We start from the raw sequence: 27264 nt of genomic DNA on the forward strand, positions 1-27264 counted from the left end.
AAACTCACCAATCACTTGTTAAGCATCTACAATGTGCAAAGCCTTCTGCAGCTACAAAGGTAAAAATGAAACCATTCTTGATCTCAAGGAGCTTGCAATTCATTGGAAAGGGAGTACATCTTGTATACAGGTAAGTGAATGCAAAAGTATATACCATGGTATACCAAGTTACTTCATGAAAGACAGTTCTAAAGACTTGAGTGATCAAGGAAGGTCTCACTTAGAAAATGGTCCCTGGGCTCTACTTTGCAGGAAGTGGAGACCTTTAGGAATGACAATCTGTAGTTGTGGGACTAGTTCACAGCAATGAACACTGGGAGCTTTTGAACTAGACTCTGAGTCTATTCTGGTTAAGTCTTTATCTTCATGCTTCGATAATACTTTTGACTCTCAGACAGAACATACTAATTACCCATACATTTTTGTACCTGAAAAAATAAAGAATTTTCTTTTCCATCTCAACACAAAAACAATCATCAGAAGGTATTTCTAATTTCTAGAAAGTTTCCTTCCTTTCTATATCCTGTCATCAACACCAGCAGTCTCATAGGCCTTTAAAGCAGATAAAAATAAATAAATCAAATGCTTTAATGGGGGAGGGGGTAAGTTTTTTCTAGAAGAGATACGAAGTCAGAGCAATTTTAGGTCCAAAGAATGGTATTCTTAAAAAAGCTACAAGCAAATGGGGAATGTAGGTCACTAAAGAAATGCCTTGGAAACTTTATAAAGCAACTCTTCAAAGAACAAGAATCAGGCTGAAGATGCCCTACTGGTATAAATGCATAGAGATGCCTGGCTTTCCATAAATAGGAAGGGACTCTGAATGTCTAGGGATGGACTTGACTTTATAAAATGTAGGGAATGGATATCTTGGAGTTCATCTGAGTTGGTGCAGTGAAAAGAACACTGGAAAGGGGACTCAACAGTTGGGTTTTTATGTTTAAGGGTGTGTGTGTGTTATGCTGAAATAAAAAGAGACCTGAAAAGAAACTCTAGTTCTGAGTTCAAGGCTCAGATCTCTAAAGGGGTTGTATGTAATCCTGAGCTTATCAGTGGGTGGGAGATCAGGGAGGGAGACAACAATGAATAGAACTGGAAATCAATCAATCAGCAAATATGGATTAAGTTCCAGTTATGTATCAGGTACAATACTAAGTGCTGGGCATAAAATACAAAAATGAAATAGTCGGTGTCCTCAAGGAGTTTGTAGTCCGTGAGGGAAAAGAAGACATGTGCATATATAAGTATGCATAAAATAGATACAAAAAAATACAAGGGAATTTAGTGGCAGGGAGGTGGGAGTTTAGGAAGTGGTGCTTTAGTTAAGCTTTAAAGAAAACTAGTGATTCTAAGAGACCAAAGTGAAGGGGGAGTGAATTTTCTGGGGAACATCCACTGGAAGGCTAGGACCAAGGAAACTCTGGATGAAAGCAGAAAGCTTTCTAAAGCCCACTGAAAAGCCTTTGAGTGCTAGAGTCTGACAACATTGACTTTCAGGTCTGCCCAGGGACAGAAAACCAAAAACCTGAATCTGTAACATTCAATCACTGTTTTGGTGCTTAATGGAGAATTCTTTTTAAGACAGTAAAAGTGGACAGGATTTAATGTTAATTGTGAGCTGCAACTGTAAAGGATTTCAAGAAAACTTATGGTCTTGGTTTTCTTGTTTTTATAATGTACTCAGTTGTACAAAGAGAAAATAAGAGTCTCTGGTGTAATGGATACAATAAGTATTAAGTAGGGAGTCAGGAGACCTAGCTCTGCCACTAACCGTGAAAGCTTAGGAAAATCATTTTTCTTCTGTGGACCTCAGTTTACTCATCTGTAAAATAAGGGAAATGGACTAGATAAATTTGAAAATTTTTCTGCTCCAAAATTCTATAATTCCATGATGCTTCTCAGATGAGGATCTCAGCTCATCCTTTCATCCCCATTCTTTCCTCCTTTGCTCCAAATTCAAAAGAAGAGGGGGCACTTTTCCTCAGCATTGTTAGTGCCTGTAATTACTCATACCCTAGATCTTTTCTCCTTCTCTACCTGTACAATCTAATCTTTTCTCCTTCCTGCAATTCCTCAAACATTCGAATTAATCCTAATCCTTTTCCTAATCTTAAATTTTTCTTTATTTTACACCTCTCCTTCGGTCTACAAACAAGCCTGAATCTCCATTAGCCTTAAAAGACCTTCACCTTACACTGCTATCCTCTCAAACTGCTCTCTGACATCTTTTCTCTAACAACCAAACTCCTAGGGTAGAAAAAACAACTGCCTACACCACTACTTCCTTTGTCTTGTACACAGTAGGTGCTTTTTGTGTTGTACTGTGCTCTGTAAATATACTTTAGATGGATACTCTTTAATATAAAAAAAAATGTCCAAATCCCTGGATCATTCAGTTACAGAAGACTCCAGATGGCAAAAATCCAGTTTTAAAGTCTGAGATCACCACCATTTGAGTAACAGTATAAATAGGTTAGACTTAATTTAGTAATATTTAGCACTTACCCTCTTCAAGCACTTTACAATCGTTAAGTACTCAGTATTGTTTCTTTGAAAGGGAGAGAAATTTAGAATCTTTTTTTTAGATGAGAAAACAAAGCCCAGAGGTATAGTTTGCACCTTATATAATATCAGACTTTTGAACCTGATTATCATCTGATTTTTTCTCCTGAACTGAAGTGAGGTATCCACCTTGGTCAGAGAAGTGTCAGGGCTAACTTTTACAAATTTTAATTATAACTAAATTTTAGATCCAGAAAGAGATTTAGTTTAAGCCTCTCATCATAGGCAAAAAAATTACTAAATCATGAAGGAAGGTTTTGATTGACCTAATGTCAAATAGTTAATGGCAACTCCTTCAACAAAACTATTATCTTCATATCCTTCCCTCAACACACTGCTGCTTCTGTCAGAGTGGACTTGGAATATAGAAGACTGATCTTCCTGCATTCAAATGCAGCTTAAGACACTGGTTTTGTGACTCTGGGTAAGTCTCTTAACTTTGCCTCATTTTCTCCTTTTGAAAATGAGCTGGAGAAGGAAATGGCAGTCTGTTATGGTATTTACCAAGGAAACCCCAAAAGGGGTCATGGAGAGTCAGATTTGACAGAAAAATGACTAAATATTTTTGTGGAAGCAGTTTTTTGTGTGCTTTTCTGCCCCTTAAGCATAATTTCCCTTCAGGAAAGGTAGAAGACTTCTGGCATCCAACAAAACATTTACAAATTCAAACAAGAGAGCCTTATCCAGGACCTATTCAGAAGGAAATAAATTTGAAAGCAAGCAACCAAATTTCTATCACTTTGGATCTGATTTTTTTTCTATTCAGATTGCTCATAATTCCTGTCTTCTCCATTATTCGACTTTTGGCCATTTCACTATTTGAAGAAAAAAAAAAACCCGAACCCAACAATGGAAAGGACTTGAGACAATACATTTCTCAGTGGCAATTTGTGTATATACAGATTCAAGTGACCACTTGTTGCAGCTGTTTTGAAAATGAAATTCATACTTCCCCATTCCTTTACAACCTCTGGAAAGGGACTGGATGGGAAAGTAAAATAATAACATGGGGGGATTACATGTGGATAATTACTTAAGTACTTCTTGTTGCATTTTACATAGAGAAACTGAGACTCCCCAGTAAACTAGTGTTTCAGGAAGATATAGGTATAAGGTATTTATTTCAGCAGCGACATTTCCAGCTAGTCTGTGAATCAGATTGGGATAAAGGTTCTTTAGACCTATAAGATTCTAAATCTATTAAAGAGGGAAGAAGAGGATTAAAAAGGGAAAAGAAATGTATAGGAGGGAGTAGGAGAGAGTACAGGATAGAGAGAAAGAAACTCCCTAATTGCAAGACTTTCTGAGCAAGATATTTTTCCTCCCTTCCCAAGTTTGAAGGCTGTTGAATAATTCATGAAAAGCGTGGAAAGGCTGAATTTACCCTGGATGATGAATAACTGGAGTGAGCTGAGTGGAAAGAGGCTGTATCACATCAGCCACCACTCTTGCTTCTCAGCCCAGCGTGCTCTACAAGCTCTGATTTTGCTTTTCCAACAGGCTTCTACCCTCTGCTACTGTGACGGTGAGTGCTTGCTTCCCCGGTGGGTTTTTAGGCTGCTAAAAAGTCAGATAGTCTTCCCTCTGACACTGCTGACAGCTGGTAAGCTCCTCCTTGCTTATTACTGCTGCCGTTGCTGCCAAGCCTTGGACCATGTGCCCAGTTCGTGAGGATTGGGAATGCTACTGGCACTGATCCCAGTGGAGCTTCTCTGGTGGTGTTTTCCTGGGACTATAGATGCTGCTTTTGAGACAAGGTGCTTTGAGCATCACTTCCTCTTCTACTGTAGCCAGGGTACTAGCTTGAGAGCAAGGTATCTCCTGTTCCTCTATCCCATCTTCAATACTCCTCCCGGACATTTTTCCCAGCTGCGGTACACCTGCTGGCGCCTGGAAGTGGGTGTTCCAGCTGGCACCATTTCCATTTGGAAGGAGGGAGCGCATTCCTGCTATTGCTGCTGTCTGCCTCGTCCCTGCTGAAAACGGGGATCGTTCCTGAAGCAAGTACCTGCTACCAGAAATTAAACTCACCTGCTACATCGGAGTTTCTCTGACCCTTCCCGACTCTTTCACCTCAGACCATTTTTCCATAGTCTTTTGCTTGGGAGGAGAGGGTGGAGTTCCACCTTTGTTGGCCCTAAGGGGCAGCTTTGGAGGTAATGGAGCCCTCAGAAAGAAGTCAAAGTTAAAGTGCTGTGTGTGAAAGTGGAAGCCAGCATGACCAACAGCTCCTCCACATCCACCACCACTTCCAGTGCTGAGGGGTCGCTGCTACTGCTGTGCGAAGAGGAGGGCTCGTGGGCAGGCCGCCGGATCCCCGTGTCCCTCCTCTACTCGGGCCTGGCCATCGGGGGGACGCTGGCCAACGGCATGGTCATCTACCTGGTGTCGTCCTTCCGAAAGCTCCAGACCACCAGCAATGCTTTCATAGTGAACGGCTGTGCCGCTGACCTGAGCGTGTGCGCCCTTTGGATGCCGCAAGAGGCAGTTCTGGGGTTACTCCCGAATGCCTCACCCGAACCTCCAGGGGGGTGGGACGGCGCTGGGGGTAGCTACCGCCTGCTGCGGGGAGGGCTGCTGGGTCTTGGCCTCACCGTGTCTCTTTTGTCCCACTGCTTGGTAGCCCTGAACCGCTACCTGCTCATCACGAGGGCACCAGTCACCTACCAGGTGCTGTACCAGCGGCGCCACACAGCAGGAATGCTGGCACTGTCCTGGGCACTGGCTCTGGGGCTTGTGCTGCTGCTGCCACCCTGGGCAGCACCGCCCGGCAGGGTGCCCCCGGAGGTGCACTATCCGGCGCTTCTGGCCGCCCTGGCATTGCTGGTACAAACAGCGCTGCTGCTGCACTGCTACCTGGGCATCGTGCGCCGGGTGCGGGTCAGCGTCAAGCGGGTCAGCGTGCTCAACTTCCACCTGCTGCACCAGTTGCCCGGCTGTGCCGCTGCCGCCGCCGCTTTCCCAAGCGCTCCCGGCCCCCCGCACCCGCACCCTGTGCCCCAAGCGGCCGCTGCAGCGGCTCAGCCTCTGCCGCCTACTCTGCATCCTCGCCGGGCTCAGAGGCGCCTCAACGGGCTGTCAGTGCTCCTTCTCTGCTGCGTCTTCCTGCTGGCCACACAGCCCCTCGTCTGGGTGAGCCTAGCCAGCGGCTTCTCGCTGCCAGTCCCTTGGGGGCTGCAGGCGGCCAGTTGGCTCTTGTGCTGCTCTCTGTCCGCCCTCAACCCCCTGCTCTATACCTGGAAGAACGAGGAGTTCCGCCGCTCGGTGCGCTCTGTACTCCCCGGCATTGGGGACGCGGCGGCCGCTGCCGCCGCAGCCACTGCTGTACCAGCCGTGTCCCAAGCACAGCTGGGCACCCGGGCTGCTGGCCAGCACTGGTGACGTGGTTGCCAGGGCAGCCCAGGCGACCGAGAAGGAGAAGTTACCTGACTCCGGATTCCCGGCCGTCCCCTCTTCCAAAGCAGCACCTCCAGGGAGGAAGAAGACTCATGAAATACACTGCAATAAAGCTGGCATGAGGAACTTCATCCAGCTCTCCTCTTAGGGACAGCCAGAATCTCTATCTCCCTCACTCAGAACGGGAAAGGGATGGGGTGGGGGTGGCCCAGGGAAAAGAAAACTGTCACTTTCTTCCCCAGAGTCATTCAGTCCACTGACTGCTGGTACCTTCAGACTGCTGACAGGAGGAAACTTAGGACCCCAGAAGCTGGCAATTTAAACGCACATCGAACTTCATTTGAAACCTTAAAATGCTTACTATAGCTTAACTCGCCTTTTCCCTTTGAATCACTCACCGTGATTATTCTCCCCTTAATTGTATAATATTTTATTAAAAGCCCTGGGTGTGCATGGGGCAAAGATTCTTTATGCTATGATTTTTAGGACATACCTGCTAACTTTGATTTGGTCTCTGTTCTTTATCCAATATATATTATTAGCCCAAGTAGTGTAGTAGCAGAATTTTGCAAAATATGAGTTATCTTTAAGGTCCTTCCGCAAGCCTTTGCTTCAGAGATGACAAAATCATTTCTGAATGAGATTCTCTCAGGGAGGAAATTGAGAATTCATTAAGTCTTTTATATTCCTAGATCTAAGAAGTGTCTTTGGATACCACTTGATATTTGGCAGCCTGGGAGTTCACAGAAGGAGACAGCAGCAGTAGGGCAGTTGTGAAAACAAAAAAATGAAGGGACATTTTACTTTAGGAAATGATTTCATGGTTTCTATAGCATGCCAACATCTTGTAACTTCTATTTGCCCTCCAAGTGTGATTGCAGTTTTTTTTTATTCTGTAATTTAATGGTTGCTAAGGAGAGTAAGAATTTCTGTTGTATGCTTAACATTAAAAATATCTCAATGCACATTAAACACTCATAGTACAATGACTTCATAGCTAAACTTAGCAGCTATTGCATGCTCCTAAGTGTTAGAACCTATGGAGAGTACAGGTAGTAGATGAAGGCTATGCCCAATTAGCCATGAGCCACTGGACATTCTACTTCTTCAGGGAGAAGTGGCCTTTCCTTAAGGACTTCAATCAAAAAGCTTTACCTCTAGTTATATAGGGCTCTTCTTATTCTTTCTTGACTCAAAAGAAAAATTCTAGTTTAATATTTGTAGACAGAATAGCTGGCAAGATGAACCAATAACATGATTTGGTTTGTGCAAAGTTATCTATGTGGTTAGGGTTTAGAATACCAGACAATAGCACGTTGATGTCGGTTTCAATTTAGTACTTCTAGTAACATTGTTCATATGTATATGAGGACTTTAATATGGAGAATATAAAATGCAAATGCAAATTGAAATAGTGTCTACAAGTTATAATTTAAGCAAATCTTCTATTTGTTAAATTATTTTAAAATGGCCACTCGCTATGTAAGAGCAAATAAAATCATTCTTGGGGATCAAAATGGAAAGTCATGCTTCTAATTTATTTTTTGTTTTAAAAGTAATACTATATCAGTATTTGGAAAGCCAGTTACAGCAAGTCTAGCCCCACAGCAATCATGACTCTCCTACTAATACAAAACAAAATGCTTTGGTGTCATTTATGAGGGCTCTAAGCCCTGCACAGCATCTGCTTCCACTGCCTTCATGGCTGTTGGAATCAATTGTTCTCATCATATGCCTGAGGTAGACACCACTCTTACTCACCAATGGGTTCAAGTTCTCTATTGGTTTAGCTCACAGTTTACTGGGGTGTGGAGCTCTTAGAGCTTGGTTCGACACAGATGATGCCAAGATCTTTTACTGCATCCTGAGCCACCACCAGTTGTCTTGACTTTTGTCTTGTTACTGGACTTTGATGACTCTGGAAGAGAGAGTGAAGCCAATGACTTTGTGTAATTCAGTCTCATTTAAATCAATTTTTGGGTGAGGCAAAAGACATCACCAGTGATGTCATTTTGGTCCTCTTCCAGTACAAAGGGAAAAACCAACCAATATATGGGGGGTATAGAGGTATCTTAGACAAGTGACTAACCAATTAGAAACCAGGCTTAGTTTCAATCTACTGTATTAACTTCCTGGTGGAACTGTTATTAGTTACCTTCACTATGGCATCACTTTCCCTAGGCATGGACTTCCAAATGTATGAGGGTTTTGTCTGAATTAATGGAGTAATTATGACTGTTCACACAACTGTATAACAGTTCTTTGATACTTTAGTAGATCAGTTATAGAACCTCATTGTTGTGTACACTTCCTTTGTGGATGCAACTTACACCCTCCCATATCTTTGAAGCTCTTGTCTCCTATCCTCCCATAAATACTCCAAAGGGGTCCTACCATATATCTTACAGGGATACTAGTACATGTGTTTTTTCATGTAGAAAAGCTGTTCAAATTATAAATACTGACTTTTGTGGCTAGGGATATTATGATAGTTTTTGAAAGAACTGATTTATAGGGAAGAATATATAGCTCAGATGTTTTAAACGAGGTCTGTACCCCAAAGATGCATTAAAAGAGTCAGTTGATCAGCATTTCATTGGTCTAGTGATCTTGTGCATGCATCAGTTTTCTAAGGTATCACATTTTCTCATTTAAAATATTTGATTAAAGTTCAGACCACAACTCCTTGGACTACTTTTTGTCTCATTTTCTATTCCCCTAAGCCATTTGTTTCTATCTGAAATATCTATGATTTTGTGGAAGCCTTTGGGTGTGGGACCTCACAATCCTCTAACCAAAAAAACAAAACAAAACAAAACAACTCATCTGTGACTTGGCTAAATCCTAGGCAATTCTGTGCCTGAGGTACAGAGAAGTCAACACTTACCCAGTGGTATACAGCTATTAAGTGTTAGAAAGCAGGATATGAACATGAATATTCTTGATTCTAAGTTCTCCATTCTTACCACTGGGCCATGCCTTTTCCCCCCTTTGATTTGACTCCCTCCATCAACATAATAGATCAGCAGCTTATCTGTAATTTATAATCATAAAGAAGTCAGTGGGGCAACTAAGTGGCTCAGTAGAAAGAGAACCATGTCTGGAGACAGGAGGCCATGGATTCAAATATGCCTTAGACACTTTGTGGCTATGTGACCCTGGGCAAGTCACTTACCCCAACTGCCTAGCCCTAATTGTTCTACTTTGGAACCAATATTTAGAGATTCTGAGGTAAAGGTTTAAAGAAACTTTTAAGTCACTGAAGCACAGAGGGCTTAAGTGTCTTAGACACTGCAGGTCTTGAATGTCAGATTTCTCGACTCCAAGGCCAACATCTTGACTCAAATTTAGGCTGCTTCCCCTAGTTCTTTCATTTTTACACAACATGACAAATGATAGTGATTAGCACTAATAAGGATAAAGCAACTGCTTGGCTCCCTTACTTATTTTTATTCTTGGTTTCCAAAATTTGTTAAATATCAGATCATTTCCTGAGTGAGTCTTTCCCTCTCTAATGTTCACTCTTGTCAGACTCACGAATGTAATTTTCAAGATTAATTTTCTACAAAGCCATTAGAATTTCTGCCATGAAGATGTAATATGTCAATAAGAATAGTTAGTTTTAAGACAGTCTTTCATTGCCATGGGAAGATGCTAATAGACACTGTATTAAGTTCTCATTTTAAAAAGTCATGTGAGATTCACAAGGTGTCTGTGTCTATTGCCAGAGTGTGGTGGTGCAAGTGTAAGTGTGGTCAAGGAAATGTGATAGGATTCTGCTTCTAGGATGCCTCATTGGTTGGTTATGGTAGACAGATGTTTTTGACCTCTGTCCTCAAATTTCATAATAGGAAGCAGCATATTTAGTATTTCATTAGCTTAGAACCCAGCTCAGAAACAGGCCTTGATTTTGGTAGATTCTGCTCCCTAAGGACATCTTTGGAAGCCCTTTTCCTCCCCATTATTTTCCCTTGTGGTCACCATCAAGTCATCTTCTCTGTCTTCTTCCTCATGTTTGGTATGAGAATAGGCATAGTTTCCCTCTCCATTGGCACTCCATTTATTACAGTTTGGAGAAGCTTATCATTGAGACTCTCCTTATACTAGCTCAGCCTGGCTGGTGAGACCTATTCTGAGATTTATTGGTAATTAGCTCCACAGGATTGCTTTTACTTGTACATTTAAAAGCAACCTGTGAAGTGCCTGAAGTTGTCTTAACAGCTAGGAGCTGGGAAGTGTTTAAGTTGCTGCTGTTAAATACTGCTTTTTAAAAAATTTAAATGAAACCATGTATTATCCACATGGGAGGAAAATATCCTAATGACTATCGTGGGTTGTCCTTTGCCTTCACTTTGTTTGTCATGACTATTAGACTTAGTTATGACTCTCCCACTCACTCCCACTCACCCACCTTCCAAAAGCAAATGTGGCAACAATCACATATTCTTCCTTATGAAGAGCTCCAGTGTTGAGAGTTGTTTTACACCATATGGAGGTTTCCAGGAATGGACAAGTCCTAGTGTGTGGTGGGTAGGATGAGGGCTGGTAAATTTTTCCCTATGGGGTCATTTATAGGTACTTATGATTGTCAGCAAAATATTGTTCTCTGGGGGGCAGATGGGGGCAGAAGGGGAAATCAAGCCCTGGTGAACATGTGATCATGTTTATAGCTAAAAATCATCTTAGAGGTAATTTGTAAAAGGAGGCGACTGAAGCCGGTGACTTCTGAGATCCCTTCTGCTCTACTTACATGATTATTATATTTTATTTAATAGTCCAATCTTCCCTCATAATTTTACAAATGAGAAAAAAAGACCAAGAGAGCCTGACCAAGAGAGAGACTGACTAAAAGAAGAAAGCACACAGAATCAGCATTCAAAATCAGATTATTTGTTTCCCAATCTAAAACCCTATGGGGCTCATCATCCTATACTTTGTACAATTGATTTTTTTAAACTAGTTTGAAGACAACATTTATCCTTCTAAATTTCATCTGCTTAGATTTGACCCTTTGTTCTATCCTTGACAAGAAATTTTCAGTTCCTATTTCTTATGTAATCTCACCTTTAAAAACAAATTTCAAGTTTGATCAGTGTAACATCTATGTTTTTATTTATGATGGTGATAAAATACTGAACATCACAAGGCTGAGAGACCATCAGTAAATTCTATTAGATACCTGCAGCTGAGCTGAGGTTAGATAAGAGTGTGAGAGAGAACTGAGGCAGGGAGACCAAGCAGAAGGCTGTCACCAATAGTCTAAATTATGAGAGAGCTCACACCAATGTGGATTAGAGAAGGGGGCACACACAAGAGATTTTGTCCGGGTAGAAACAAGACTGAACAACATATTGGATATGTGGAATGAGTACAAGGGAGGAATTAAGAAGGGTGAGTTTTGGGGAAAAGAGTACATTCTATTTGGATATGTTGAGTTTGGGAAGTCTATGGGACATCCCATTTAAGATGTGCAAAGGCCAATTGGTGATTTGAGTCTTGAAGTCAGGAAAGAGATTATATGTGCATAAACACACATATTGCTATAATGAATATAGGAAATGCACATATTTCTTTATATACATACATATATATATATAAACATACCATTATCAGCATATGGGTGATAAATGAACTCTTGGGAATTGATAAGATCACTAAGAAAGATAATATGGAGAAAGAAGAGGAGAGAGTCTAGAACAACATGTTGGTGGAAACCCATAATTAGTGGCTGTGACCTGGATATATCCAGCAAAGAAAAGACTGAGAAGGTAGAAAGAGAACCAAGAAGAGTCATGAAAACATGAGAGAATAAAGTATCTAAGAGAAGAGGCTTTGTGATCAAGGTCAAGAAGGATGAGGATTGTGAAAAGACCATTAGAGATGGCAATTAAGAGAGCATCCATAATTTGGGAATGTGCAGTTTTAATTGAATGATGAAGGTGGATTATAGAAAGGTTTCTGAGAGTGAGAGGGAAAGAAGTGGAGGTATCCAGCAAAGATGGATTTCCTAAGGAAATCTGAGAGAGAAGGGGAAGAGATATGTAGGGAAAGTTGAATAGGTTGCTCTGGGAGGTAGTAAGTTCCTCCTTATCAGAGATTTTCAAGCAAAGTATTTATTGGGGATGAGATAGAGGAAATTCTCTTAGAGGGATTGGAATAGATGATCTCCGAGACTCATTGCAATTGAAATTTTAAAGTATTATCTAGCTCATATTTCTCCTTCATGCTTCCAAGAATGAAATAAGGTCTTCCTAAAACTCAGATATACTATGCCTACATTATTCTCCTAGTTCAGAAGGGAAGGGCAAGGGAAGAAAATATGTATTTTTATAGTGCCTACTACACGTCAGGCAATGTCTAATTTCACTTAATAAGCAGTTTATCAATCTTCTCATAAAAGGCAATGAGATTGAACAGGCATGATTTGTTCTTGATGAAACTCCACTGGCTCTTAGTGGGTACCATTTCCCTTTCTAAATATCCATATCCCTTTAATAATTTATTTTGGATTTTTTCCCAGAATGGAAAACAAATCTACTATTATATAGAATATGAAGACAATATGTTCTTTGTTTTAAAAAAACAAACAACTGTGATATTTGCCCATTTCTAGTTCTCCAGCACTTCTTCCACTGTTCATGATTTTCAAAGATCACTAAAAATGATTCAGGAGTTACATCCATTAATTCGTTTAATGCACTAAGCTGTAGTTTCTCTGAACCAGGAAGTATGAGCTCATTGAGGGTAGCTGGGGACTTTTTTGCTTTCTATTTATTTTGGCTTTCAACTCCATGTTAAGAATTTTTTTCAGTCCTTCCCAAACGAAATATAATTCTCCTTTGTAGAGAAAGCAAGCAGAAACCTCCATTGCACTGCCACAACTTGCCCATTTACTGCAAGCAGCAGCATTTTTATGATTCCCAAAGAGCTGTGACTATACGTTTTTGTAAGTGGGACAAGTATCCCAAACCAAGGCTGGGTCAAGTGGTATGAAGATTATCCTCAGTTCTTTTGAGAGGAGAAAGAGACTCTGGCAGTTGGAGGTTATTGCATGGGGAGAAGGCGGCAAGGTAGAGGAGAAACACGCCTCCATATATGTGAGTGCTTCCTGTTTGAACTCATTAGTCTTGCTAACTACATTTTATACTCTGCTGTCACCTATGCTGTTGAAGCAGGTACTCTTTAAACTCAGCATCATGGGTCAAAGCCATGATCACTCTTACCTTAGTTATGACTGATCTAAGAAGAGATCCAAACAGTTTAATAGGAAGCTGGATTGTGGAGATAAATAAAGCCCCAGGATTCATAAAGGCAACCAGTTTAGGAGGTTAAACAAGCAGTTGTGAATGGAGTGAGAGTGTAAATACTACCAGAATCTAGTAGAGTTTGGTCCATACCAGGAAAGACTAGAAAATACTGAGGCAGGAAAGGAGCATGAAGTAGAGTATGTGGAAGAGATAATGCAAAGATGTAGCCAGAGACCAAGGCAAAAGCTCTGGAAACCAAACCATCTTCTTATTCAGTTGCAGCTATGGGCAGGTCACAGTGATCATTCCCTATGGCAAACTCCTAGAGTATTTATTTTTTTCACCATTCACTTTTTTGTTTATTTTTTAAAATTCAAAGATATTTTATTTTTTTAATTACATTGAATACTTTCCAGCATATGTTTTTGGAAATTATAAGATCCAAACTGTCTCCTTCTCTCCTTTACTTCCCTGCACTTGGAAATGGTAAGCAATTTGATCTGGACCAAAAATATATTATCATGAAATACATACTTCCATATTGGTCATTGTTGTAAAAACGAAACCAAAATGCCCAAATATAACCATAAATACCCTGATGTGAAAGACAGTATGCCTTGATCCACATTCATCTGATTCCAACAATTCTTTCTCTGAAGGTTCAACATTCACTTAATGTATAGCAAACACATCCTGTATTGTTTATATCTTTATTTATATACTCTTTCTCCCCAAATAACATGTTCCTTTAAAGTGAGGACCACGTCTTATATAGGAATGCAAGAAGCCTGGGCCATGTATACATGGCTATTGACCGTTCCTTTTCCCCTCAGAGAAAATTCTGTGATTTGGGAGCTCATCTTTCTTGCCATTATTCTTTTTTAATCTTATGTTATTGATCTCTTTGGGAGTTTTATTTTTTAATTATATTTCCTTCAGGAAAAAGGCTAAAGGGAAGGCATTTCTTAAGAACATCTCTGGGCCATGTTCTCTGTATACCTATGATTCCCTGTTTGCTGTTTATTAATTAATTGTACCTTACTCTGAAAAGAAAAGGAATAAACCTTTATATAAACCTTTATATAGCACCTACCATGCGCCAGGTACTGGGCTAAGCACTTTACAAATATGACTTCATTTGATCTTCACAACAACCCAAGGAGAAAGGTTACTATTATTATCCCCATTTTACAGTTGAGGAAATTGAGGCGAACAGAAGTTAAGTGATTTGCCCAGGATCACACAGCTATGAAGTGTTTGAAGATGGATTTGAACTCAAGTCTTCCTGTCTCAGTCCCAGCACTCTATCTACCACACCATCTAGTTGGAGCTTGATAAATGTTGGCTGTTAAGAAAGATGACATCAGTCAGTGGGTAGAAGGAGGAAAACCAGCTTTTGGTCTCCCCTCCTGTTCAGTTTATCCTTTAGCAGATTAGTTCTAAGAATATCACTTCCTTTAAATCAAACCTTACCCAAGGATGTCTCAGAGCAACCACAGTACCATAACAATGCATCAGAGTATGAATCTGTGAATCATGGTATTAACTGTGCTGTCAGGTTGGTGATGTTCATCCTGCTGTTATATCCCAACTGGTTTCTCTGAAATCATCTGGGTCGTGAATTTCCTTTTAAATGTAAGGTAAAGCTGCTCAAGAAATTCAATTATTTTTCAGATCTTTCATGATAAAACTCTTTGTTCCCTTGTTTCCCCCCCCCAAACTATAGTTATTGACATTTACAGAAGTCCTGTGAGCCCTGGGAAAAGAGCCTAGGAAATACCTTCACTGTTTCTTGCTATTTCACAGAATTATAGAATTGGAAGAAACTACCAACTATCTTTTAGTTTAGTTTTCTGCTGCTTTTACTGTCTGACATTCTTTAAATCTTCAAATCTAATCTAAATCCCTTTTAAGGTAAGTTATGCCTATTTGTTCCCATTTCATCCTAATTTTATTGTTCTTCAAGCATTTAGCACAGTGCCCGGGACATAATAAGTATGTAATAAATGTTTGTTGACTGAACTTCAGCTCACTGTGGCCTTAAGGTCCTTTGAAATGTTGAAATTTGTATTTTAGAGTAGCAAAAGTAGCCTTGGGTAATTAGTGAATTGCTTATTAATAGGGATATTTGGGGGGAACTATATGGCACAGTGGAGATGCTCAGGAGAACCAATTTCAAATGTCCAGTGTGAGCATTTGTAGCTTGGAAATCATCAAATGCTACAAGCTATGTTTTGATTTATTATTTTATGAATGGACTTAAGATTTAAGAAATGGATGGAGGAAATGTGGATAATGTTGATTAAATGTTAGATTATGTTATGGATGCAATTTGTTGTTTGTTTGTTTTTCAGAAAGCCAGTTAAACATTTACCAACACATTCCTGGTGATAAGGCAAAAATAGCTTCTGTTTGGAATCTGAAGCCTGACCCTTAGCTTTAGCATAACTACCTCATAGCTAATAGAAGAACAGGGCTGGACTTGATACTACTTACTCACTTTTCCTCTTGGATCCTCTTTGCTTTCAAGATTTTTGCGATGGTTGTTGTTTTTATGACACTGGTCTCTTCTGGTTTGACTCCTACCTGTCTAACCATAGCTCACTCTCTTTTTGCTAGTTTATCATCTACATCACATTTCCTACCTGTGGATTTTTCTCAAGATTCTTTTGTAGGTCCCCTCTTCTTCTCCCTCTGTCTTCACTCTTGGTGACAATATACCTAGCAAGTCATTTGTAATAAGAGAGATGAGTAGCTAAGTGGTACAGTGAATGGAATGTTGGACCTGGAGTTGGGAAAACTCATTTTCCTGAGATCAAATCTCAGATACTTACTTGCCATATGATTCTGGAAAAAGTCACTTAACTCTGCCTTGGTTTCCTCATCTATCAAATAAATTGGAGAAGGAAATGGCAAACCATTCCAGTATCTTTGCCAAGAAAACCCCAAATGGTGTGACCTAGTTGGACATGAGAAACAACTGAACAACCACCATAACAAAAAAAAAAAGATTTTGTGTTTTTTGTCATAGGCTTTGAATTTAATTGTTTGATCTCAGAGGTGATAAGAAACTTTGGGTTTTTTGTTTCTTTATTTGTTTTAAGTAAAAGAGTGACATAGTCAGATGTGTGCTTTACAGCAGTTTGGCAGCTGTGTGGAGGATGGATTAAAGAGGGGCAGATTTGTAGGAAGGAAACCAATCCCCAATTAGGAGGATATTGAAATGGATCAGAGGTTATGAGAATCTGAACTAGAGTGATGGTCATGGGAATATATAAAAGGGGTCACATGTTCTATAGGATATCAAGCTCAAAATGGCTAATAGGCAATAGGTGATGTTAAATTGGAGGTAGTGGAGAAACCTGCCTTAGATATTTAGATCTGAGAGTCATCTGCACAGAGAAGATAATTAAGGGGGGGGAGGTAGAGGGTAGGGATGGGTGGGCTGGAGGATGGTGTAAGATGTTGCACTTATCTCTCCCCAGCTCCCAGGTGGAGACAGATAAAGGGAAAACCAGAAAGATAAGTCATTAGTTATAGAAAATTAAGGTTGAATTGAGATATTCTAAAAAAATCATTTTAGGTCAGGTGGTGGCTCAGTGTATTGAGAGCCAGATCAAAAGACAAGAGGTTCTGGATTTAAATCTGGTTTTCAACACTTCCTAGCTGTAGGACCCTGGGCAAGTCACTTAACCCTCATTGTCTGGCTGTTAACATTCTTCTTTATTGGAACCAATACACCATATGGATTCCAAGATGGAAGAAAGGTTTAAAAAAATGGAAAAATCATTTTTTCCCTTTTATCTCTCCCTAGAATTTTAAAACTAAAACTAAGAATGCATTTCTCCCCCATGCTGCAGCATTGGGTGCAGTCCTCCTTCCATTTGCCTACATCTTTTGTCTTTGGTAAGGACAGGCAGAGTAGAGACTTGATCCTTTGTTTATCTGTAAAGAATAACTATCTTAAATAAAGACTCTAGCCCCTAAGCTGGAAAACACCTCCTCTTGGCTTTCAGAAGACCAGCTTTTTGTCCTTATTGAAGTCTTTGAGTCCTTCAATCAGAGAAGTCCTGGAAAAATGACATCACAAAGAATGCAAATGAATGGTGGGAACAGGAAGTGGGAGCACTGACCCAGGAGGCCATTTTTTCTGGCTCTGGGTTTGCTCAGCACCTATCAGAGCAGATGGCTCTTGTTTCTCTCTCCTGGCCTGCATTTTTCCCCTATTTAATAAATAATAATTATGCAATTAAGATAAAGTCTCCAGAGAAATTTAATTATAATAGGGTTCAACCCACAAGCAAAACATTAAAACAAAACTTTTAATTCCCATCAGAGGACTCTGTCCCGGTTATACTTGCAGATGAAGGCCCAGACATTCTGCCAACAGTGCTTGTGATGTAAAAGTCCCAACCTGTGGAGGCCTATTTTTAGCTATAGTCAATTATCATTTCCATATCTTCTCAGATTTTTATCTCTGTGTTGCTCTGTTCTTGATCCTTTGTCAGAAATAAGTAAACTGATAGGAGTGACTTTTTTTCCCCACTTGAAGCAACAAAATGGCTTTTATCACAACTAATCTTTCCTTACTTTAATTTATACTGTAATACAGATTTTATAAAAACCTTTGCTTTGATTTATTAACATTTTAGACTGAGAACAGGGAAGAACTATAATCAGGTGCAGACTTCTATTCTGCTAAAGAACTTAAGATTTAGAATCCTGGAACCATAGATGTGAGATTAGAACCATGATCCCAATAAGGCTCCAATTTTGGAGAAAATAGATTATATTCCTACATTTATATCATATATGTATATGTACATATTTATAAATATACATCCCTATATGTTCATATTGTTGTTGCTTTTCAGTCATGTCTGACTCTTTGTGACCCCATTTGGTATTTTCTAGATAAAGATGCTGGAAGAAAAACATTTACTTGATCACATGGTTCAATGGAGATATGATTGGGGATATAAACCCTAAACAATCACCCTAGTGCAAATATCAATAATATGGAAATAGTTCTGGATCAATGACACATGTAAAACCCAGTGGAATTGCGTGTTGGCTGGGAGGGGGTGTGTGAAGAGGAGAGAGAAAGAACATGAATCTTGCAACCATGGAAAAGTATTCTAAATTAATTAAATAAAAAATTTCAATTAAAAAATAAAGATAATGGAGTGGTTTGCCATTTCCTTTTTTAATTCATTTTGTAGATGATATTACTTAGAAAACAGGGTCAATTGACTTGCTAGTAAGTGTCTGAGGCCAGATTTGAACTCAAGGAAATGAGTCTTCCTGACTTTAGGTCTGACACTCTATCCATTGTGCCACCTAGCTGCCCTATATGTACATATAAGTATCTGTATTTATGTAAACTCCTCCAGAGCTGGATTGTTTATTTGTCTTTGTAATTCCTAGAATAGTGCCTGGAACATAGCAGGTACCCAATGCATGATTGTTTAACCTATAATGAATTTTGCACTGGGAAAGACCAAAAAAATGGTCAATAGGAAGTTAATACTTGGTCAGAAAGCACTTCCCTTCTGGTGACTTCAGGGGGACCGATGCAAATGTCCCCTATCCCAGGGTCCTGCAGGAGCTGACCAGCATGATTCCTGAGGTACCACCAGTGATACTGAAAAGAGCATGGAGAATGGGAGAGGATCTCTAAGACTAGTGGTAGTCTCTCGGTGACTGAGAATGACGATTGTCTTTGTGCATTATCATCTATTGATGTACCCTCATGTGGCTTTGAAGTCCAAAGGCTGAGGCGCAGAGTTTGTGGCACACGGGGCATGGGACGCCAGTTGTTACGGGAGATGCGGTTGTGACCTGGTGTCTGTGTTCACGGCAGTGGCAAGACATGGACGTCGCTCATCTTCAAAGGTGGTGGCGGCATGGTGAATGTGGGTTCACCAGCTGCTTCTGTCAGAGGCAGCGAGTTCTAGTTGCCTTGATGTAATGCCAGCCCACTTCAAGTTGGACTTTAGCTGATCCTTGAATCTTTTCTTTGGTCGGCCTTGTTTCCTGAGTCTAGCTGACAGTTCACCATAGAATACCTGTCTTGGTATTCGCTGTGGGTCCGTGCGGATGACGTGTCCAGACCATCGTAGCTGGGTTTTGAGGACCAGGACTTCCATGCTGGTGGAGTTGGCTCTGTCGAGGACTTCCTGGTTGGTGATTCGGTCCTGCCATCGGATCCTCATGATTGACCGGAGGGAGCGTTGGTGGAATTGCTCCAACTGCTTCATGTGCTTCCGGTACAGTGTCCATGTCTTGCAACTGTACAGGAGCGAGCTGAGGACCACTGCGTTGTACACTTTGAGCTTCGTTGCAGTGTTTACACCTCTGTGTTGGAGGACTTTGAAGCGCAGCCGCCCGAGTGCCTGGCTGGCCTTTTGGATCCTGGCATTAATCTCGTGGTCTAGGGACCCGTCGTTGGTGATGGTGCTGCCCAGGTACTTGAAAGTGTTGATATTAGAAAGCTGCATGCTTTTTGTAATGCACGGCTGGTTCGTTGGCCTCCCTGGTGCAGGTTGGAACAGCACCTCTGTTTTGCCCAGGCTGATAGTCAGGTCAAACAGTTTTGTTGCGGTGGAGAACCTGTCCACAATGGTTTGGAGATAATTTTCTTGGTTGGCCATGAGAGCACAGTCATCTGCAAAGAGAGCTTCCAGGATGAGTCTCTCTGTTGTCTTTGTTTTTGCAGTCAGGTGGCGAAGGTCGAATAGTGAGCCATCCAGTCGGTATTTGATGTAGACGCCCAGGTCTAGATCCATCACAGCATGTTGTAATACTTGGGTGAAAAATAGGTTGAATTGCACCGGAGCAAGGACACAGCCTTGTTTCAAGCCATTGGAGATGTTGAAGCGATCGGGAGTCTCTCCACCAGATAGGACTTCCCCTGTCATGTTGACATGAAAGAGCTGGATCAGTTGATGGATTTTGCTGGGCAACCGAGCTTGCTGAGGATCACCCACAATGCGTCCCTGTTCACTGTGTTGAACGCCTTTGTCAGGTCTATGAAGACAATGTAGAGACTCAGGTTCTGCTCAAGGCATTTTTCCTGCATTTGCCTCACTGTGAAGACCATGCCGATGGTGCTACGATCTGGTCAGAAGCCACATTGTGATTCAGGCAGGTTCTACTCTGAAATAGATGACAAGAGTCTGTTGAGTATAACACGGGTGAGGATCTTTCCAGCAGAGGAGAGTAGTGAGATGCCTCTGTAGTTGTTACAGGCTGCTCGTGAGCCTTTGTTCTTGTATAGGGCTACGATGGAGGCATCTCTGAGTTCTGGGGGCATGTCTTCCTCTTCCCATATGCTGGTCAGCATTATGTGGAATGCCTGGAGCACCTTTCCATTTAAGGCCTTGTACACCTCGGTTGGGATCCCGTCTTTACTGGGTGCCTTGCCTGCACTCATTTGTTTAATGGCTTTTTGGACTTCCTCTATTGAAGGAGGGACGTCAAGTTGTTCAATGGTGCCATCTGGTCAAGGGTGCTTTGGTCGACTGAAGAGGGTTGGTTGAGAAGCTGACTGAAGTGTTCTTTCCACCTGTTGCTGATGCCTTTTTTATTTTTTATGAAAGTGTCACTGTCAGAGGATAGCAAGGGAGTGGTGGTGGGTTTTAATGGCCCATAGATAGTCTTGAGGGCACTGAAAAATTGTTTGTAGTTTTTTTGTATCAGCAAAGCGCTGGATTTCTTCTGCCTTTTTTTCCCACCATCGGTCTTGCATCTTCTTGATCTCACACTGCACTGTGGCTTGGAGAGACTTGAATTAGGAGCAGAGTTTGGGTTATTTTGCCACTCCATAAAGGCTTTGTTCTTTTTGCTCAATAGGTCTTCAATAGCAGTGTTGTTCTTGTCAAACCAGTCCTGGTGGTTGTGTTGTTTGGGGCCTAGGACTGACTTGGATGTTTCCTTCACTGCGTCTCTGAACTGGTTCCATTTCTTGGTTGAGCTTCCAGTGAGGGTCCCTTGGCAGACAGCTTGTCATCCAGGCAGTACTGGAATGTTTGCAAATAAGATGGATCTCTAAGAAGACTCACATTGTAAAATGCGCAAACTGCCTGGGCACATTTTGGATGGTGAGGCGCAATGCGCATTTGAAGAGTTGCTCTAACCAATCGGTGGTCTGTCCAGCATTCAGCTCCTCTGATGGCTCTGGTGATCTGTACATCCTGGATGTCTCGCCAGCGTACAATGATGTAGTCAATGAGATGCCACTGTTTTGATCTTGGGTGCAACCATGTTGTTTTATATTTGTTCACCATTCTGAAACACAGTGTTCGTGATGGTGAGTTCTAACTCTGAGCATTTGCTGAGTGGGAGAAAGGCAAATGTCTCGTTTTGCAAAAAAAAAGGGCATAGAATGGTGTTTACAGAATAAAGTCTAGAGAGCAATTTTGATTTTTAGTAAAACCTTTCTCTTCTCCTCCCTATCATTCAAATCATCTATGAAAATCAAATGTGAGAGTAGACTATACTAAAGCATAGTATCCAAGACCAGGTGGGTAAGGAATTCTGGGCTTGGAGACTCAGCTTCCTGAGTTCAAATCTGGCCACAGACATACACTAGCTATGTGAGACCCTAGACAGGTCAACCCTTGCCTTGTCTTAACTTTTAAACCTTAACCCTGTTAGTCTCAGTTTTCCCATATGTAAAACAAGTTGAAGAAGGAAATGACAAACCACTCCAGTATCTGACAAGAAAACTGCAAATGGGGTCATGAAGAGTCAGATATGGCTGACAAATGACTGAAAAAATCCAGGACTAGACTACATATGTAGTACTGAATTAGATCTCAGGTATAGTGTTTCAGGAAATATATGGATAAGCAGGTGATTGTCATTGGAAGAGTAGCCAGTATAGAGAAGGGCATTTTTCTGGGCAAGTCACTTAACCTTTCTAATCTTTGTTTTCTTTATCTGTAAAATTAGGATTTTATATATAAAATGCTTTGAAAACTTTAAAGTGCTATAAAAAAACCAGCTATTATTAGTTAAATTGGCTACCTTCTCTTTATGGATATACTTTTTTCCTTTTTTTTTTAGTCCAATTCTAACTTGCTTTCCAGTATGATGTATGTGGCAAGTGAAAGATGAAATGACTGATGAAACAAAGATTCAATCTTATGAGCATATCCATTTGTTAAACAATTGCTTAACAAATTGGGACCAGACACTGCATATAGGACACAAACTTTTATGCCTTAAAAAAAATCAAATGAGACCAATCCATTAAAAGGAACTAATACAAGATTAGGTAATATCATTTCTAATTAGAGGAAAGATTCAGGACTCCCCAACCTAACTTTAGGCTTTATTGTCATCAACATAATCATCATTTGTGTTATAGCTTTCTCTGTTGCTATTTTAGTTTCTTAGTAGACTTTATGAACTTCAAGAAGGTGAGGTTTTTGTCTTAGCTCTTCTCCATTACTCTGCCCTTAGGATTATGTTTAATTAATATAAATTATATTGTTTTTGAAAGATCATCAAAAGTGGGATGGGTGTTATAAATCTTAAAATGGGTAGATGCTGTTCTAGTTTTCAAAAAGGAAAAGAATGCAGATTCTTCAAGATTTAGGCAAGTAAACTTGATTTTGAATCCTAGCAGAATTCCAGTTGGGAGGGGAGAGTAAATAGGTACAAGATCTTCACTTCAGGGAAACAGGTATCCCACTCCTCCCCAAGTGTCTGTATTGAATCAAAGGAACATGGAAGCAATAACAGATTGATGAGTTTTCAGATGTTTGAGATACACAATTATGAAAAAACTCCTTACATCAGTCTTAGGGTCTGATCAATATAACCTAGCCTAGCTCTTTGGTTAAGGGTTTCTAACTAGCAATTCCAGGTGGTCCAGTTTCCTAGCCATGCAGAACCAAGTTCAAACAATTTCAGTTAGATTTTCTCCCAATTATCACAAACGAATAAACTATTCTTATAAATAGAACTTGAACTAGCTCCAAAAATTGTCACAAAAATGGAGTCAATGCTATCATGGGATAGCCTCAATTTCCCCAACCACTTGCTTTCCTAATCCTCTCCAGTTTCTCATGGAAGCTTCTTGTAAGTAAAAACTGTCAGATTTATATTTTTATCCCTAGTACCTAGTACAGTGCCAGAAACATAGGTGCTCAATCAATACTTGTTGGTTGGCTGAAAGTCTGACCCAATTCACAGCACCAGTAGGGATCTTGTATTCTTTCAGTTGTTCTAGCATTGACTGTCTTCATCTTTTTTATTCTTTGCCCCTTGGCTGGGCTGGACACAAAACCTCAGAACTGGCAAGAATTCTTTTAATAAAATACTTAAACTTTGCTAGTTTTATATCCAATGTAGTATGACCTAAGGAGAGATGTGTTTAATATTCTCCCAGACTGTTCTCTGACCTATGAGCAACCATAAGCACTCTTTTTCCACCTTGGAATTGTGACCAGGATCCTCTCTCTTCTCCCCTGTGGCACCAAGTCCTAGTGTGTACGAGTGAGCACTCCTCTCCCTAAACTTAGACCCATGACCTGGATCTGTGTATGGGCAATGAGACAAAAGTTTTCCAGCAAGAGCCAACTGAAAGGCCCCTGTAATTTCTTTCTGACCAGTTGTCTGATCTCCCCTTATGTCCTGCCTTGGTGTGCTTCTTGGTCTGCTTCCTTCCTGGTATGAAAGATCTTTCATTATGGTCTTCTAAGTTGATTTGGGCTGAAAAATTATTTCACTCCATTTTTTTGTCGGTTATACTGCTCCAGAATTTGTTTTGAAGAGTTACATCATCGTTATTTTGAGAGTAATTTGATGGAGATCAGGTGAGTCTGTACCTTTTCTGCCATCTTGGCTCAGCTCTTCTCAATATTTTCCAAATAACTTTGTGGAATCTAGATAATCAACGAAATAACTCAAAGACCCGATTGGTAATATTTGTCAATTGGTAGTGTTTGTCTGTAAATGCTCACATTGAAATTTTAATAACCAGCTTTCCAAGTTGGGTCCAAAGCTTCCATGTAACTTTCTTTGCCTTAGTTAGAAGTTAGAACTTGATCCCACTCCTGCTTTGTGTTTGTGACCTGGAGCCTAGTAGCCTGAACCGTGGCCCTGAGAGATGGTCTTTCAGGATTGGCTGCTCCTGAAATTGGAAATTATGGAGTTCTTCAGTCAGAATCTGCTGCATCTTTCAGGAGGTTCCTTTGGATTCCCCAATGCTTCTTAGTGAAGAACATTAAAAAGAGGCAGAGTTCGATCTGTGGCTTGGCTTCAGAACTCATCTTCTTTAAGGGAGCAATCTAGATAGAAGAGCCTTATGGAGAGTGAAATGCCTATTCAGCCTCCCCCAAAAAACATTTCATGTTTTGACTATTTAAATATGCCAGCTAAGTCAATATATATTATAGCCATCTGCTATGTGCCAGGAATTGTGCTAAGAGCCGGGAATACAAAGAAAGACAAAAGACACATCCTGGGAAACTCTAATAGGAGTTATAAGTTACTATTTCCTGTTTAAATCATTTTCAATGTGCACTAGTGAATCATTTATGTTCTGAGCATTTATTTGTGTGTGTGTGAAATAAAGTTGTATTATGCCTTATCTACATTATATTTAGATATATATGATATATATATATATGTATATATGATTCTCCTTGGGTTGCTGAGCTTGGATATAAATAGTTATTGAAAGAAAGAGTCTAACTTCTCTCTCTAGAGACCAGCATCCTCCAGAGCTAAATCCAGTCCATGTGCCTTGGTTTAGAATTAGGGATCTCTTTAGGGAAAGAGGATCAGTTACTTTGCCTCAGTGGGCCCAACAGATAGGACTGTTTTTTAACTCTATGATACTGAAAGGTCCAACTTCTCTTTGAATATTGCAGTCAAAAGAAAAGTAATTTGATTTAAAGTGCTTACTAAATTCCTAATGTTATATACCATGGGGTTAAAAAAATAAATATTCAATCTGACAAACATTTTATTTAGTGTTTGTAATACTTAGGGCATAGCTAAGTAGGTCACTGCTTACAAGGACTTTCCAGTGTTGTTATGGAGACATGTCTTACCCAGAATTATTGAGTCTTAAAGTAGAAAAGGACCTTGGAGGCCATCTAATCCAAACTAAATAGGAATTCTTTCTATAACATATCTGTCAATGTGTTATTTAGATTTTTTAAAAACTTAGTGTTATTTTTAATTGGTGAAAATCTACTGTCTCACCTTCTCCCTCACTGAAATGGAAAGGAAAACAAAATCCTTGTAATAAATATGCATAGTCAAACAAAATAGACTTTTGCAATAACTGTGTCCTGTGATAAAGGATGAAAGGTTTGCAAAAACTGTTGCAAAAACTGAGAGATGGAAACCTTAGAGAATGATTGACAGGAGTGGGTGACTGGAAGTCACATGGGAGCCTGAGCCTTGGGATCTGGCAAAATTCTATTGCCCAATGGTGGTCTTCATCTCAGAGTCTGCTTTCCTGGAATGACCTAAGACTCGAAGAGGATTTTTTCCTGTGACCAATGGAGGAAAGAGGCTTTGGATATGGCTGCTGGCAGCATCAGAGAGAATATCTCTGGACCTACTTGGACATCTACCAACTTGAGATCCTGGCCCTATTTGATTGGTGTGAGACTTGGATATTGGGAAGTTAATGTTTAGATTAGTAATATAATTTAGTTAGTTATAGATATTAGCTTTTAAATTAAGCATATGTTTATTCCTAAACCCTTATCCCTTCCTACCCTTCCCAAACAGTAAATCAGAATTTATTTATATGTTTCCCTCTTGTTCTTTCCTCACCCCAAAGCCTACCATAACAGTCCCCAAACCCCCACATAGATCTCCATTGCACCATGAATCCCATCATCAATCTGTCAGGAGGTAGGGAGCATGTTTCATTCCTCTGGAATTATGCTTGTTCATGGTGTGACTAGAGAAGAATACTTAGGATTATCACTTCCTTAGACTTGGCCACCATGGTTCTCTTCATGCATTTTAAGTTTCCTGCATTTTAGCCTTCTTTCTTTTACTTCTTTCTCCTCCTCTTCCTTGTCTATTTTGTCCTCCTTCTCTTTCTCCTCCCAATTAAACTCAGCCTCCTTCCCCTCCAACCCTGGGGTGAACTTTAACTTTAATTTGAAACTTTGATAGTGAACTTTCACTTTATTTTGTTCACTTCCAGGCCTACCACCTCACCATGGGCTTTCCTTCAACCTGCCCTCTCCCTTCATTTTCCATCTCCACCAACTCTAGCTCTCCTATATCTATTGTTTTCTTCTATTGGAACATGAGTTCCTGGAATGCAGAGACTGTCATGCTTGCCATATCCCCATCCCTAAGGCACAGTATGCACTGATAACTTAAAATTTTTTAAACACATAGCACTAAATAAATGATTTATCATTCCTTCATTGAACATGAAATAACATAAGGGAGCATATAATAAAGCAATAAAATGAATATCAAGAATGAGGAAAAGGAAGGAGTGTTTGAGGGACAGGTTGAAGTCATGAATTGCTGGAGATGAGGATAAATGGTTCAGAAATCAGCAAGGGGGAGGTATAAAAAACAAACTCAACTAGTCTAACTTCCATTTTGCAGAGGAACAAATGAATGCCTAGAGAGGTGAAATTATTTGTCTAAGGTCATACAGGATTTAAGGCACAGAGTTGGGATGGAAACCCAGACAGCTCCACTTCCACTGTGTCCTTTCCACAAATGTTTGCAGCCTGCTTTGCACGAAGAGTAATGGATTTAGCATTGGTTGTTGAGTCAGGGAGATCTCAGTTCAAATTCAGCCCCAGACATTTACTTGCTGTTATGACCCTGGACAAGCTACTTCACTTCTGTCTGCCTCCTTTGCTTCAAGTATAAAATGGAAATAATAATAGCACCTACTTCCAAGGGTTGTTATAAGGATTAAATGAGTTGACACATGTACACATACAGTGGCTGGCACAGTGTAGGTCTTTAAAAAATGCTTATTTCCTTAACCTTGACTTCTATATTTCATCAAGCCATGATGATTCCTTTTCTCATCTCTAACCCTAACCAA

General features: G+C 40.3%; 1 protein-coding gene across 1 annotated transcript; it reads left to right on the plus strand.

Moving 5' to 3' along the window:
- The first annotated feature begins 1884 nt into the window (after positions 1-1884).
- GPR88 (G protein-coupled receptor 88) lies at positions 1885-8640 on the plus strand. The gene has a single exon (XM_056819141.1). It carries the CDS (start codon positions 4780-4782, stop codon positions 5941-5943), a length of 1164 nt encoding a protein of 387 aa, XP_056675119.1. The 5' UTR covers positions 1885-4779; the 3' UTR covers positions 5944-8640.
- The last annotated feature ends 18624 nt before the right edge of the window (positions 8641-27264 follow it).

The sequence above is a fragment of the Monodelphis domestica genome, chromosome 2 (genome assembly GCF_027887165.1).
Source record: "Monodelphis domestica isolate mMonDom1 chromosome 2, mMonDom1.pri, whole genome shotgun sequence".
Lineage (NCBI taxonomy): Eukaryota > Metazoa > Chordata > Mammalia > Didelphimorphia > Didelphidae > Monodelphis > Monodelphis domestica.